General features: G+C 35.4%; 1 protein-coding gene across 1 annotated transcript; it reads right to left on the reverse strand.

Annotated features, from left to right (window-relative positions):
• Positions 1-11398: 11398 nt before the first annotated feature.
• Positions 11399-17336, reverse strand: LOC132729275 (uncharacterized). Its single transcript, XM_060714997.1, has 2 exons — positions 16996-17336; positions 11399-13539 (listed from the first exon to the last, which is right to left on the reverse strand). Exons 1-2 carry the CDS (start codon positions 17285-17287, stop codon positions 12323-12325), a joined length of 1509 nt encoding a protein of 502 aa, XP_060570980.1. The 5' UTR covers positions 17288-17336; the 3' UTR covers positions 11399-12322.
• Between the last annotated feature and the right edge of the window lie 215 nt (positions 17337-17551).

Here is a 17551-nt window from a genome sequence, read left to right on the forward strand (position 1 = left end):
AGACAATCATTATCTGGATGAACATAAGATTATTAATTTGAGTATTAACTTTGTTTTATTACTAGATATTTACTAGATATCTAGATCTATTATATTTATCAAGATGTAGAAATAGCTTTCATTAACTCTAGTTTACACATGAGTTCTAACATGAACAAAGTGTTAGCTCTATCAAGATCCTCGTATTTTTTTTAATTATTACAGTGTTTTTTTTTACACAAAACCACATAATTTTAACCTTAATGGCTTTCTACAGGACAAACTTACAAATCCAGATCTATATGCATTTTATAGGTCTTTAAATTTGCAACATTTGACCTACATTGAACCACCCATAGACACTTGCGATTTTGGAGCTCAAAACGCCTTTAAAATCAAAATAAAATTCTAATTTCATCGTCTATAATGAGATAAGATATAGATCTATATATTGTTATATATATTACGTATTATTATAGACATTGAAATATTTTTTTTAAAACGGCTTTTAAGGTTTTAAATATAGATCTATATACCATATAAGAATTCGTCCTGGGATTGACAAATATATATTTATTTGGATTTAAAAGGCGTTTTGGAACTCCACACCCCAAGTGTCTGTAAAACCACCGTAAAACATTAAAGCCATTCGTACAAATTCATCAAGTACATCTAAATGTACTATGAGTTTTAACTTTTAAGTCATGCGAACTTTTGCCAAGACAAGCTCATATAAATTGATATCGGGTTTTCATCAAATCTTATTAAATACATGTATAGATCTTAACTGTAAACTATTTTAAGACGATACAACTATTTTCTTAGGAAATGAAAAAAGTCATTATTGAAGGTCTGTTTGCAGTTGGCATGCATCATCATGGTCGTAGAGCTCTAGAAGGTGGCGCTCAATACTGTGGAAAGCCTGAACCAGACAATAAATTTGATAAAAATGTCATCGCCATATATTCACATCCTAATGCTTTTTTGAGTGCTTATTTGCGCCGTGAAGACGCTAGGCTCATTTCTGACTTTTGCAGAAATGGTATGGTTGAAGGACCAATTGTAATAAAACCAACATTTTAGCCTGTTTGTCGGGCTCGTGTTGGCCCATCTCAACGTTGTAATGTAGGGTTCTTCACAAAGAATAAACATGTGAAGGACATTGAGAAAATTTCACACAAACATGCTATTTATGTCAGGTTCCTGGATTGCTGATTTATAAAGATTTATGTCAATGTCACATATTTGTTTCGTTATATTGTCTTGAGTGTCAGTTGCTTATACGATGTTTTATCGGTTTATGAAATAGATCTAGAAATTCAGTGAAAAGTTTTGTTTTATTGTTTACCTAAAATGAAGCAAACAAATGAACTTCCAACTGTTCTTTAATAAAGTTTTTGTTCCAATCCTATCCACCAAGCCTTTTTGTTTATTACTGAAGTAAAAAATATCCATATCAAACCCATATTGTACTCTACAAAGCCGCGTTTTGGCTTGTACTCGCTGCCGTCGACGTCATCATCACATAGTAATAATAATAATGATAATTATTATAATAATGTTGATAATAATGTTGATAAGAATATCATAATAATCATTATCATCAATACCACCTATATCATCATCGTCAGAACTACCACGACACTCACCATCATCATTATCATAATTGCTTGTATCATTTGGCTTTCAGCTATGGAAAAAAAAACTTGGAAAAATCCTTCAATATAATCAACAAGATCTAGAAAATGCTGTGAACGCTGTAACTTCAGGACAATCTAAATGACAGGCTGCAGCAAAGTTCTACGTTCCTAGGAGCACCATTGGGGACCGGATATCTGGTCGCTTTGATATGGATAAACCTCTGGTTCACGGAATACCCCCTGCCATTCCAGCAGACATTGAAAACAAAGTTGTAGAGGCAGTGAAGACAGCAGCAAAACTGGGCGTTGGCTTGAGTAGAAAGAAAATTATTGCCAGAACTAATGTTTTGTGTAAGCGTATCCAGTTGCAAACATCATACCCTAACTTTAAGGCCGGTAAAGATTGGTGGGAAGGGGTTAAGCGAAGGCACCCAGAAATAACAATAAGAAAGCCCGAGAAGCTTTCAACTGTGCGCGCTAGAATGTTAAATCATGTTGTCGTAGAAAACTATTTAACGACTTAGGAAAACTCATTCAATTCCTTAATCTGAGTTCCATAAACATATGGAACTGTGATGAAACAGGTCTTAATTTTGAGCATTGTCCCGTAAACATTATTGCTGAGCGCAGGACCACAGTTGTTAGTAAGACTAGTCAAAAGTCGAGAAATTTAACTATAATGGCATGTGCTAATGCTGCAGGAGATGCAATGCCCCTTTATTTATAACTAAAGGTAAAGCAGTAAAATCTTTACATGGGTTTAAAACAATAGATGCTCCGAAAGATACCGTGTGGAGTTACCAAGAGAAAGGTTAGATCACCGACGAAATTGGTGAAAGGTGGTTTAACCAAGTGTATATTAAGCACTACGGACCCAAACGCCCCGCAGTTGCTAGTGTTCGATGGCCATTTTTCTCACGAAACACTTGCTATTATTGAACGAGCAATTAAAGAAAATATAATTCTGTTATCGCCCCCTCCTCACACCACACACTACCTCCAGCCTTTGAAAAATGTTCCGAGTTCATGTCAGATCACCCACATGTGGTAAATAAACATTCATTTCCGTCATTACTCACAAAAGCTTGGGACGATGCCTTCACGTAGAGCAACGTAAAAAGTGGGTTTGCCTCCTGTGGAATATGACCTGTGAATAGGTTTGCTATTCCGAATGATGCCTTTACGCCAAGTTCTGTGACAGATGTCCCTCATGTTTCAATTACATTGGGCAGGCTTTGATGCCACATCTATACTCACTGTTGGTACCTACAATGCTGAAGGTTGGTGTGATAAATAAGCTTTTCTTTTTCTAGTATTTATAACTAAGTTTGACTGGTATTTTGCGTACATTAGCGGTTACTCGATACAATAGATGAAATATCTAGAAGTAGAGCAAGAAATAGTTGTTAAGTGCTCGTAAAATTTATAACCGATATAATATGAAAATACAAAATATATATCATGCAATATTATAGTTACACGTATCGCGTTAATGAACAATGCAAACATTTTATTTTGAAAAACAGTTTAACATTAACATGATATTATTTTTATGCCGACTGTGTTATTAAGTCCACCATTTGTTTTCACTTAAGTGTTGTTAATAGTACATTTTTTCGTTTTCCTTTAGATTCATCGGAAGTTATGACTGCTGTACCGTTATCACCACAACTTGAGAATAGAGATGAAGAACCATCATGTGCTGATGATGTACCTCTACCCGTACTTGACCTATCTGATCCTGCAGTGTTACTGGAATTATTTCAAGCGAAAATCTAATAATGGATCGTGTAGATGATTATGCATTTAATGAAGTTTTAGTTGAAACCGCTCTTGATGTTGACAATAGTATATGTGAAGTGTTTCTGTCCCCAAAACTCGAAAGTAGAAAAGAAACTAAAAGCAATGTTGCAAAAACAAACGAGCCATACTATTTTGACGAGTGAGGAAATAGTTAAACAGAAGAGAGAAATCCAAACATTTAACAAGAGGGCCATGATGGCCCTGAGGTCGCTCACCTGTATAAAGGCCCCCGGAGTGGGGCCAGTTTAAACCCAAGGGCTTTTATTTGAAAAATAATTGGAAGACACCCATTAGAAGATGTTTCATGTTAAGTTTTTATTACACACATATAATGAAAAACAATGATCTCCTCCCCTCCCCTCCCCTCCCCCCCCCCAGGCAGGGCCAATTTTAACCCAAGGGATTTTATTTGAACAAACTTGGTAGACACCTATAAGAAGATGTTTCATGCTTAACATCTAAGCTCTAGCTCAATGGGTTTTTTAAAAGAAGATTTTTTAAATTTTTACTACACACATATAATATAAAACAATGACACCCCTGGGGCGGGGCAAGTTTTGACCCCAGGGCTTTTTTTTAACAAACTTTGTAGACACGTACTAGAAGATGTTTCATGCTAAACATTTAAGCTCTAGCTCATTGGGTTTTTTAAAAGAAGATTTTTTAAAGTTTTCCTATACACATACATGTATAGTGAAAAACAATGACATTCTTGGGCGGGGAAAGTTTTGACCTCAGGGCTTTTATTTGAACAAACTTTGAAGACACTTACTAGAAAATGTTTCATGCTTAATATCTAAACTCTACCTATTTAGGTTTTTTCAAAGAAGATTTTTAAGTTTTTGCTATACACATATAAGGAAAATTAATGACCCTCAGGGTGGGGCCAATTTTGACCCCAGTGCTTTTATTTGAAGAAACTTTGTAGACACTCACTAGAAGATGTTTCATGCTTAATATCTAAACTCTAGCTACTTGGGGTTTTTTCAAAGAAGATTTTTTAAGCTTTTGCAATACACATATAAGGAAAATTAATGACCCCCAGGGTGGGGCCAATTTTGACCCCAGTGCTTTTATTTGAAGAAACTTTGGAGACACTCACTAGAAGATGTTTCATGCTTAATATCTAAACTCTAGGTACTTGGGTTTTTTCAAAGAATATTTTTTAAGCTTTTGCAATACACATATAAGGAAAATCAATGACCCCCTGGGGCGGGGCCAATTTTGACCCTAGGGCTTTTATTTGAACAAACTTGGTAGACACTCACTAGAAGATGTTTTTAGGAGAGTTGCAAATGTTAACATTTTGAATTACAACATTGAAAATGAAGATATAAACAATCATATTGATTAGTATTTGTACGCTGAAATTATTTCTCAATAACTGTCTGCTTTGTTCCCCATTTTTTTAAAAAATTCTAAAATTCTTAATTTATCCGACTTATGACTACTCAAATGTATGTCCGAATTTTCACTATTCTGTCCGAGTCATAGCGTTTTACGCCTATGTACATTTTCCTCCCATTTTCGGAGTACTTTTGACATTACGGTGCCAGTGAACGCATGATTCGAAACTAAAAATAGTATAATTAGATTTAAGGGAAGTAATACAAAAGATCCTAAACTCCATACTGTTAATCACAGCAATCTGTCAAGTTAGGGTTACTGAATTTTGTCCGACTTTATACGGATTGACCCTACAAGCAGCACATATCGAACAATCAGGTATAAATTTGATTGACATATATTTTCATTAAAGCAACGAAATAATATTAAAGATGGTTATTCATTTTGGACAGTTATTCAGCTAACTTGTTTTACCTGGCTAGCAAGGTTATTTTTGTTTGTTAACATTATAATTGAGCATTACAGACCTACATTAGATGTAAAAAATGCATAACCTATAGCATTTAAAACGCAAATCTCTTTCTTATTGCAATATATTTTAAAATTCTTTAATACATTATCAAATTTATAATTATATTTGTGAATCTTAAATAAAATATGAAAGTACTAGTTGATGTTCATTATATGTTTTCTTTTAGACAGACATATTTATGCTTATTATCCATAAAGAGAGTCCAAAACAGGTATTGTGGTTGCATCCGTAGAGCCAGATTTTAAAATAGGAACATTCGTTGCTACAACAAACTATGATAGGTGTAAGACTAAACATAATGGATATAGACGACCTTTGTGTTGAAGTACATATTACAAATGAACACATCTGTGGATGTTTCTAAATTCAAAATTCCACCAGTTTTGTGTTTAAATGTTGAATTCTGCTTAAGCCTGTGCTAGGGGGCGTGGACTGTAACTTGCACTTGCCAGTACCGTCCATGAACAGGCACAATTAAACCGAGCCTGCAACATTTTACAATTTTGCCGTGTTGGGCTTTCTACAGGGATTCTGTTTTTTTTTCACGACCGAGACTTTTGGAAAACATGCATAACTTATTAAAAGGCCTATATCCTGTGCTGATCTGTAGCTTTCTTAAGAAATTGTAATTTGTAAAATAGTTAGGAAGCTTGTACTTTAAAGTGCTATACATGAACAGACTCAATCAAACGGAGCCTTCGACATAGTACAAGAGGGATAAGAGTTTATTCAACTTGTATATCACAGATAAGACGTCAAAAGATATATTTAAAAAAGCAGGCAACATTTCTCATAGATAGTCATACAGTGTACTCGCATAAGTAGGAATCTTCCAACAGCAAACGGTACGATCGAGAGATCTACATATTTTACAAACACAACAATAATGTCGTCTCGAACTGCAAGGATCAAATAAATAACTTCTAAATAAAAGTACCGGATATGTATTCAAGAGACTCATTACACATTTTTATATTGAAAGTGGTGTGTATTAATAGGGTTACATAGATGTTACAAGGTTGTTACATATTGAGACATATTGCTACATAAATTTCACATATTTGGCATAAAATGGAAAAAAAATCAAACAGAATATTTAATGAAATGTAACTTAAGTTAAGAGAATTGGGAGTGAAATGACACTTTTTTCATATACATATTGTTATAACAAATGTATGTTACAAATGTTACACTTCAGTGTTGTTATATTTTCTGGTCCTTCGGGATCATTTTTGCCAGCACTAATAAGTGTTGAGAATTGAGTACCACTCAAGCCGGTGCTAGAGGGCGTGAGGGATGTTGCACTTATTCATTATCCCTCATGTACAGACTCAATCAAACCGAATCTGCAATTCTCTTGTAATTTTGTTGTGATTAATGCTTCTGAGGGATCACTTTGTTTCCAGAATTTTAGCGCACGGAACATAAAATGGTCAGAAATAACTGAGAAGGAAATGTGATTTTAAAATGAAAAAGTAATTTCGTGCAAACTTGTAAAAATGTTAATACTTTCTAAGAATGGGAAAGTGTATCTGTCAAACCGGATGGAATATAATATATGATAAACAAGATCAACAAAATGAATCCCCGCCAAGTGAAATTCTAACAGTTGTTATGGTTACAAAAGGTTAAATAGGTACAACACCAAAATGATCATGATAAAAGTAAACCAAATGACAATAAACAAAGTACTCAATGTCCTAAAGGAAGACAGAGCAACAAGAAAATCGCCTACAAGGGCCCGACGAAGCAAGGTAGAAAACTTGACTACACCCGCTTCTTTAAAAGTATTAAAAATGTTCATGATTATTACAATGTAACCTGACCTTCAGTCTGATACAGGGATCTTTGTCAAAATGTGTCAATAAAATTAATAAAATATGAAAAACAAGATCAACAAGGAAAGGCGGCGTTCAATGAACGCAACATGCAAAGACCTCAGTGTTAAATTTGAGTTTGTGTTAGAAAATACATCATTTCATACATGTGTGTAAACACTGCAAGTAAAGAACCAAAAGGGTACTTTTAACACATCTGAGACCTAGATCTAAAATCCATAGGCAAGATCAATAAAATATGATAGACAAGATCGACAAGGAAAGGCGGCATTCAATGAACGCAGCCCCCACCCGACCCAGCAACAAGCGCCAGCGGCAAGGAGCCCAGGAGGACCCCAAAGAAAAACAGGACAGGGCACAAGGCAGAGCACGGGCAGGCAAACCACCACATCAGAATATATAATAAGTAACTTATAAGGAAATAAAACAAAACAAATAAATGTTTTAATATAAGGCCCACAATGTCAAAAGGCACAGGGGAAGGCTTCGGACATTAGACACGGGGAAGGGGGAGGGGGGAATAAATAAATATAAACCAGGGACAAAGGGAAGATACTTACCGTAGACGAGAAACAACAAGAGACACGAGCAAAAGTGTCACCAAAACAGTATAAAACAACATAGACATACATCTGAGGAACACAGAGTGGCGCCGCCTTGGAACGGTCAGCAGCATAAAAATGACTACTGGGGAGTTTAAACCGGTTAATGGTGCACCAAACCTCGCTCTTAGCCCCACCATGTTCCTATAAACGAGACAGTGTAAATAAAATGAATCCCCGCCAAGTGAAATTCTAACTGTTGTTATGGTTACAAAAGGTTAAATAAGTAAAACAAAATGAAAATGCAGATGTGCTTTAAAAAAGCCAATCAAATATAAAAATTTTAACAGCAGTAAACAAGGAAAATATTGCTCAAGGCTCCAATGATACGTCAAGTAATTAACGACAGCCCAACTTAAATTCCTGACCCACTTGCTACCTAACATCAGGTATGTAAAACAGGTAACTATAATTTGACTTTTAGTGTCATAAAATAGATAAATACAGAATCCCTAAAGAAAGCCCAACACGACAAAATTGAAAATGTTGCAGGCCAACAATGGGCGGAACTAAATAAAATGGAATTTTGAAAGGGGATCAGAGGTTATGAAGCCTGCGTATCACAGATAAAATATGATAAACAAGATCAACAAGGAAAGGCGGCGTTCAATGAAGAGGTTATGAAGCCTGCGTATCACAGATAAGACGTCAAAAGACAAATTTAAAAAGCAGGCAACATATCCTAAGGGTGATTCAACATTATTCAAGTAGGAATATTGGAACCACCCAACTAGAAAATGCCGAAAAGTTGAAACCAAAAATACCACAAGCACAACAATAATGTCGTGCTGAACGATCTTCAAGGATCGAAAATATAACATCATTGATTAAATGTACGGGGAGACTTTTTACAGCCGCCACACGGCACAAATAACACAGATGTGATCATAAAATAGATAAATACAGAATCCCTAAAGAAAGCCCAACACGGCAAAATTGAAAATGTTGCAGGCTCGGTTTGATTGAGCCTGTTCATGGACAGTACTGGAATGTGCAAGTTACCGTCCACGCCCCCTAGCACCGGCTTAAGCAGAATTCAACATTTAAACATGAAATAGTAAAATTTTGAATTTAGAAACATCCACAGATGTGTTCATACGGCGGTTATCATGGAACCTTCAATGTGACACTTCCGTGCCATTCCATGAAAAGCGGCGTATGGTCCCCAAGTAATAAAAAGCGTGTGCCCTAAACGAGAAAACAATGGGCGGAACTAAATAAAATGGAATTTTGAAAGGGGATCAGAGGTTATGAAGCCTGCGTATCACAGATAAGACGTCAAAAGACAAATTTAAAAAGCAGGCAACATATCCTAAGGGCGACTCAACACCACTCAAGTAGGAACATTGGAACCACCCAACCAGAAAATGCCGAAAAGTTGAAACTTAAAATACCACAAGCACAACAATAATGTCGTGCTGAACGATCTTCAAGGATCGAAAATATAACATCATTGATTAAATGTACGGGGAGACTTTTTACAGCCGCCACACGGCACAAATAACACGGATGTGATCATAAAACAGACAAATACAGAATCCCTAAAGAAAGCCCAACACGACAAAATTGAAAATGTTGCAGGCTCGGTTTGATTGAGCCTGTTCATGGACGGTACTGGAAAGTGCAAGTTACCGTCCACGCCCCCTAGCACCGGCTAAGCAGAATTCAACATTTAAACGTGAAATAGTAAAATTTTGAATTTAGAAACATCCGCAGCCAATCAAGGTATATCCAGTATCCTAAACTAGATCTTGGCCAGCTTTATTCATTGGACATACAGTTTTCTTAAATATGCAAAAGATACTTTATACTGTGTTAACTACCACATATAGAGAAAACAGAATCCTTACAGAACACCCAAAATACAAAATTGTAAATGTTGCAGGTACGGTTTTACACTTTTGCTTGTGTCCCTTGTTGTTTTCTCGTCTACGGTAAGTATCTTCCCCATTGCCTCTAGTTTTTATTTCTTTGATTACTCCCCACCCCCACCCCCCGGTCTCCTGTCCCCTTCCCCTTTGTGGGCCTATTTTTATTTTCTTTGAATTCCTTATCAGTTACAAATTAATTATCATTTAATGATTAACCTGTCCGTGCTCTGTCTTTGCCCTGTCCTGTTTTTGTTAGGGGTCCCCCTGGGCTCCTTGCCATTGGTTCTTGTTGCTGGGTCATGTGGGGGTTGCGTTCATTGAACGCCGCCTTTCCTTGTTGATCTTGTTTAACATAATTGATTTAGCCTGTTCATGGACTGCACTGAAAAACGCGACACTGAAAGTGAAAGTTAGCGTCTACGCCTCCTTCACCGGCTTAAGCAGAACAATAAAATCCAGAAACATTCGCAAACATTGCCCAAAACGGCAAAATTGAAAATGTTGCAGGCTCGGTTTGATTGAGCCTGTTCATGGACGGTACTGTCAAGTGTAAACTACCGTCCACGCCCCCTAGCACCGGCTTAAGCAGAATTCAACATTTAATATGAACTGGTGCAATTTAGAATTTTGAAACATCCGCAGATGTGTTCATATGGCGGTTATCATAGAACCATCAATGTGACACGGAAGTGCCATTCCACGAAAAGCGGCGTATTGTTACCAATTTAAAAATGTGTGCCCTAAACAAGCCAACAATAGGCGGAACCAAATTAAATGGAATTTTGAAAGGGGATATGAGGTTATGAAATAGAGAAAACAGAATCCCTAAAATAAGTCCACCACAACAAAATTGAATATGTTGCAGGCTCAGTTTGATTGAGCCTGTTCATGGACGGTACTGTAAAGTGCAAGTCACCGTCAACGCCCCCTAGCACCGGCTTAAGCAGAATTCAACATTTAACATGAAAATGGTGAAACTTTGAATTTAGTAGCATCCGCAGATGTGTTCATACGACGGTCATCATGGAACCTTCAATGTGACGAGAAAACAATGGGCGGAACTAAATAAAATGGAATTTTGAAAGGGGATCTGAGATTATGAAATAGATTAATACAGAATCCCTAAAGAAAGCCCAACACGGCAAAATTGAAAATGTTGCAGGCTCGGTTTGATTGAGCCTGTTCATGGACGGTACTGGAAAGTACAAGTTACCGTCCACGCCCCCTAGCACCGGCTTAAGCAGAATTCAACATTTAAATGTGCAATAGTAAAGTTTTGAAATTAGAAACATCCGCAGATGTGTTCATACGGCGGTTATCATGGAACATTCAATGTGACACTTCCATGCCATTCCATGAAAAGCGGCGTATAGCCCCCAAGTAATAAAAAGCGTGAGCCCTAAACGAGAAAACAATGGGCGGAACTAAATAGAATGGAATTTTGAAAGGGGATCAGAGGTTATGAAGCCTGCATATCACAGATAAGACGTCAAAAGACAAATTTAAAAAAGCAGGCAATATATCTTAGGGTGATTATACAGTATTCAAGTAGGAATACTGGTAGCACCCAAGTTGAAAATGACCAAATAGAGGAAACTAAAAGTACCACATAACATGTATACACAACAATAATGTCGTGCAGATCGATCTTCAATGAACGAAAATATAACATCGTTGATTAAATGTACGAGAGACTTTTTACAGCCGCCACACGGCACAAATAACACGGATGTGACAATAAAATAGAGAAAAACAGAAAAACCTAGATTTGTGTTTTATTTTCAAATGTATTTTAATATACAGTCAATAGAGGTGTTTGTGGTTCACACCTAGTTATGTGATAATATGCACATGTACCATACGTAGATGTACATCTACCAGCCATGTATTACTTTTATTGTAATTATTCAGTTATGGAGATTGTCAGTAGGACAGCGTGCTAGACTATTCTCAGTGCTTGATAGACAAAACGGGCCATAATTCTGTCAAGCAACTAAAGAGCTATTAGCCTTGTATAGTGACCTCCTTTTATGCACTCAAATAAGTGTTTGATGTTTCATCGCTTTCAGTAGTTTATCATATTTTAAAGATACCAACTTAATTGCAAAAATTAAACCAAAATTTTAAGCCAATGCTGACATCGAGCGATAACAATAGCTTTCTTTATTCCTTGAATAATGGAGCTAAAATGGATACCACTCATTTGAAAATGAATACTTTTTTAATCTGTCATTAACTTTACTTTATACTGAAGAGTTGTCAACCAACTGATTATCATAGTTACCACCGGCTTGTCTATCATGTGTAAAAAACACGCTGTCTAAATAATTTCATCTTTAAAATATCTCTTTCAATTTATTCTACATAAAATGTACCACTCTATTCCATACAAAAGAACAATTTAATGAATTACATATATCTCTAATATTTCATAAGGTTTTTACATTTAAATAATGTTAACAAAAATATAAAGAAATAATTGGTACATAAGAAATATTGCATAGGCCTGCATATTCAACTAAAAATAGCAAACACATCTGTACAATAACTGTTGCATACTACAAACATAGCAATTATACATGTACTTTTGTAGTTAAAGTAAATTAAAAGACTACAGAATACCAAATAATGTTATAATGATAATTTTATGATTTAATTTAATTAAACAAATTTATTGCTTATGCAATTATTAGATTAGGAGCGTTTGCTTTCAAAGAACAGTAGTATATTCTCCTACATCGTTTCTTGCATACAAAATCGCTCCAAACGTGACGTGTTTTGCGTCATGAAAGAGAGAGTACACTACGTTACTAGTGACATCGATATAGATGACGTTAAATGACCCTACTCCTGGAATAATGACGTTAGCAGATTCAGCTACGACAATCGGAGATCCATTTAACTTAAGTCCCGATACATCGGAGGCAGAATCAATAACGATAGAAACAACACTCGGATCTAAAAACATATCGGGGACCTGAAAGCTACATCTGTTTATAAACTGTGTGAGAGCTGGAATAACTGTAAGCGAAGGATCTCCATAAATGTTACTTGAACCGTGACCATACTGTGTGACTAAAATGTTTTCTGACGATGTAATTGAGAATATCTCAGATGCATAGAAGCTCCGAAATATCGAATCTTGACTGTCCATTATAATAGTTTCCACTGGATTTCCATTAATGTCCCATATGTCCACAGAGGTACCATTGTATGGTGAAGCGATGTTAATTGTGTACATAGCTCTTGTTCTCTGGTAAGGTACTACGAACACATAACCAAGTGTGTTTAAAGGTGGCATATTTTCAATAATGACATCACAGAAGACTGCATCATGATCGGGAATATTAGCACAAAGGTGCCCAGCTTGAACAACCACTGGTTTGTTTGCAGATACAATCGTTCCAGCAATTGGCTCATACAGATTTGCCTGGAACTGGTAGGTTTCATATCTGTTCAGTGCAACCGCCAGTGACAAGCCAGAAGGAAAATCTAAAATGGCGTTTGTGTTGTTATCTGCAGCAATAACAAGAATCTGCCCTGTTCCCGCCATAGTAGAATTGTGAGAGCCCACTATAAATTTCTGACCCCATTTCTCTTTTGGCATTTCCAACGTGCCACCGATAGAATAGTTGTAGTAGTTTATAGAAAAAAGAGCAATAGGATGATCAGATACGACTTCGACACCCTTATACGAAACAACAGTGGTCTGCTCCGACAACAGACTTGTAGGGTATTGAAGATAGAGAAAATTGTTGAGGATGTGTTGTTCTTGGTATATATCCAGGAATGGTATAGTTACAAATACATTGGTCGGTTCGGGAACGGACGGTACTATTAACAGGTACGGAGTTCCTAAATTAGATTCACCGTTGCACATGAAGCCAGTAAAGAAAGACGTTCCAAAGTGGTCGTTCCTAGGTTCTCCTGAAATGAGAAATATGTTTATTAAATGAAGTAGTTAAACACCACAATATTTTATTAACCGCATTGGTTTCTTTACATTGTAGCTCAAATTATTCGGAATTTTATTAGTTGCATACATTATCAAGTACTTATTTTGAAGTATGTTGCTTGTCAACGTTTGAGGTCTGAACAACAAGAAATACAAAATAGAAGATATCCGATCTAGTTAAAAAAAATACGCATTCAAAGCAGGCTTCACACATTTTGTTGTGCTTGTTTATCTAATTTAAATTAATTAGTGTTACTCTTCGTATTCCTGTCGTGTGTTGAGACCTTAAACACGCGACATTCTGATTTCTACTTTTGGCTAAGAATCCCACTATTAATTAAGAGTAACATCGTATTTAATTATTCTTCATATGACAAACTTATCCATGATTCTTATCATTACAGCGCGCAACAATAAGTTTGCAGAGTAGTGCAATTTAGTATTCAACGCAACATAAATTAGATTCGTACTTACAGTAAACAATAGAAGAATGCGAGAAAATGTGAATTTTTCTAGAAGCTTAAGTCTATAACTTAAGGCCTCAGAAATTACTACAATTTTTCTTTATAAGAAAACATTTGTGTTCATACTATATTTCTATAATGGAATTAGAGCATGAAACATGCTAATCACTTTAAGATAATTGTGCTGAATGTGAAAAATATTGGTCGTAAAAGGAGCAAAATATAACAATGTGATATTTTGGCTCTCATACAAAATGTTGAATAACAATGTATTTATTTACTAGTGGCCATTTAGGAAAAAGAGCTAAGGATGGTGGAACTTTATAGTTAATGCTTACTATTTTGAAAATTGCAACAGTACATAAAATATCAAAAAGAAACTTTCGCGGAATAAAAATAGCTATAATTTTCGTAATTTCGTACATCTTATATGTAGAGTATTTATGTAGCAAAACATTTATTGAATTGTTGCTCCGAATGTAATACGGTATTCGCCGGCAGAATGTTATATTGATCAAGGCAATGATCTGTAAAATTGTATACGATGGATGATCAAAAATAAACCGAACTTGATAGATGCTTTATTAAATGTTTAACGCATTTCATCAAGATAAATCACAACATAAAGAGCGCGAAATCTTCCCGCTACATGATACAACAAAAACAAATATCCTGTAACAAAGTTATGTTATAAGTAGCATGTACATGAAGGTTGATCCGTCGCACTGGACAATATTAGAGTTTGACGTTAACGACAACATAAGCGGAGTGTCTGTTACTGAGCTTCTTACTTTTCAAAGTACGCCCCTGCGTGTTCCACACATCGTTGTTGTCCGTAGATCCTTTATATATATGTATGTACCAGTTGGTGTCGTACTGTCTTGTAATATTTTGTGTGGCGATAGAAAGCTCTTGAAGGGACGTTAACTTCCGTCATTTCAACTGTGACTTTATTGCTGTCGAAATCTGGCGAGTACGGCTACTTCTAGGTCGGTATCTACGGCTGGAATGCGTTATCTATATGAAGGGTAAAATACTGAGTGGGACACTGTGTTGCTTCTTTTCAAGGGAATGTATGATATTGCAGGATCATTCCGTGCATATCCGCACACATGATGAGCATGTATTTATCGCCGCTCTTTGACACACGTGCCTTCTTTGGTAATGATAAAGTGTCCCTCTTCCATACTGCTGACTGTTACTTGGTTTCAGGATGATAAAATCACAGCCAGGTTTCGTTTTTTGTTATGATACGGCCTAGAAAGTCACCGCCCGCCTGATCAACCCGATCAGAATTGCTGATAATGCCCGCACAGTCAATCTCCTGTCTTTTCTCAACGTCTTGCAACGTCCCTATAACTTTTTTCCTCTCCCCTCCATATCCGCAATCTCTCTATTTCCTTATCTGAATTATTTATGCCAATTAAAACTATGGTGCTGCTAACAACCTTTTCCCTTGAAAGCCTTTTTCCTTGTGTATGTTTTTGACGATATTCCGCCTTCCTCTTCACAAAATTTTATTATTTATCGTTTTTCAAGGCCTTCTAATGATGTCATTTTAACAGCAAATGTTGTTTAAATGACGTAATTTTCATGACAATGTCATAGACATCACGAATAACGTTTTATCACATAATACGCGGCGCAGGAGTGTAATAAAGCCATTTAATAAAAACGATATTACACTAGTGTAATAACACTTTGACGTGACGTCATTTGCGCTATATAGAAACATAGCGTTATTGGGTGCTAATGTTGGCGTTACACTATAGGCGCGTCATTGAAAAATTACTTATTTTAACAGTTTACTGTTCTTATTTTATATATGTGATAAATAGAATATTATATTCGTGTAGATTCAATACTAAATTTATTGAACTCGTTGAATAAAACAATATTATGCTCGCCAGAGGCTCGCAAAATATGATTTTATTCAACTCGTTCAATAAATTTAGTATTAAACTACACTCATTCAATATCCTCTATTTAGTAAATTTTGAAATCTAGCATTTTGTAAAATATACTTCTCAAATATCGCCTTTCGTCAATTTACGCATTGTGATTTTTCCGTGGTTTTTAGATTTGCGTTATCAGATTAGATAAACAAATGTAGTATGAATTTATAGGTATTGCTTACCTATTTGGGGTGATATATAACAATATCTGATAGGTGAAAATTCTTCAAGTGACACCACAAATCCGGTTTATTTTTGATCATCCCTCATTATCATACTTATACTATATTTTTAAAATGTATTGATGACAATCATTTTAACAATGCATATTCATAGGTTAAGTGAATGTGTCACCTAAACAGTAGCGTTTCTCATTGCAAACTGGTATATTTTCAACCATACCAGATTATTTAGATTTTAATATTTCTATACATGTTATTATATCACAACTTTATTGATATAACATTGCAATCATTTTATCAAATAAACAACATATTATAATAATAATAAACAACCGATTATCTCAGTGTAATAAATTCATTAAAATGGTAAAAATGACGTTACTTAATTTGAAGACATTCAAACTTAAATACCCTATATCTTTAAAAGGAAAACATTTTTGAAGGAATGTTTGGAATATTTAATGACAAAATTTGACGTTTACGAATCGTATCTTAAATGACTAATTATCATGAGAGGACATTAGTTTGTGTGACTTTAAAAAAATGCCGCATTTCATCGGAAAGTGTGATTATTTTCAATCATAATGCACGTAAAGTAAAGCTTACACAGGGTAAATGATGTTGACGATGAATACATAACATTGATTTATTCGAACACAGTTGCGATATGTTAAATTACCGTCCGTTAATTATTTTTTTATAATAACATGTATATACTATATCGGTTATTGACGCGTTGAACGGTTGTCTACCCATTTGATTGTACGGTGTGGCATTGCACACATATTGTTTAATCAACAAAAATGTCAAGAATTTAAGATTTATACCTTTCATCAATATGGTGGCCATGTTGTTGTCGTTAACATTTATAATGTCAATCAGTCCATCAGTGCTGAAGAGACACTCGTTATTGCTGGAATTATATGATGCCGACGAACAGTTACCTCCATTCAAACACGATTTAGCACAGAACAAACGTGACCGTGAAAAGACCGTTGATTGTACGTTTGTCACCTTTTTGGATTGCAGAACTACAAAATCTTTCTGGCTTATTTCCCCTTTGACATCCAATGCTAAAATTAACACAAAACATGATAGACTCGTTACCTGCATGTACATTCTTGTTAATAACAAATACCAATATTTTATTTTCTAAGTTCGGTTTAGATCCACGTGCCTTCTGATAAAATATTTGAAAACTAATTCGGTTTTATTTTACTATATCAGACCTCTTAGGCCAAGAGCTTTCTGTTATGTGGTTATCAAGAAATTCCAATGTCTGTTAAGTTATGATATCAACGTTGTGTAATCGTTGGATATAAATCGCATGTCTAAATTAATCAAGATATCTAGAATAAAGTTTTAAAAAATCCTTTTTCAAAA

This window comes from Ruditapes philippinarum, unplaced genomic scaffold (assembly GCF_026571515.1).
Source record: "Ruditapes philippinarum isolate M1 unplaced genomic scaffold, ASM2657151v2 ctg1027_1_1_1_1, whole genome shotgun sequence".
Taxonomy (NCBI): Eukaryota; Metazoa; Mollusca; class Bivalvia; order Venerida; family Veneridae; genus Ruditapes; species Ruditapes philippinarum.

Excerpts from the sequence above, each read along its gene's own strand:
- LOC132729275 (XM_060714997.1), bottom strand. The coding sequence starts at position 17,287 with ATGTACATGCAGGTAACGAGTCTATCATGTTTTGTGTTAATTTTAGCA. Across the intron at positions 13,540-16,995 it reads GGCCACCATATTGATGAAAG|GAGAACCTAGGAACGACCAC; the intron begins GTATAAATCTTA and ends TTCTCATTTCAG.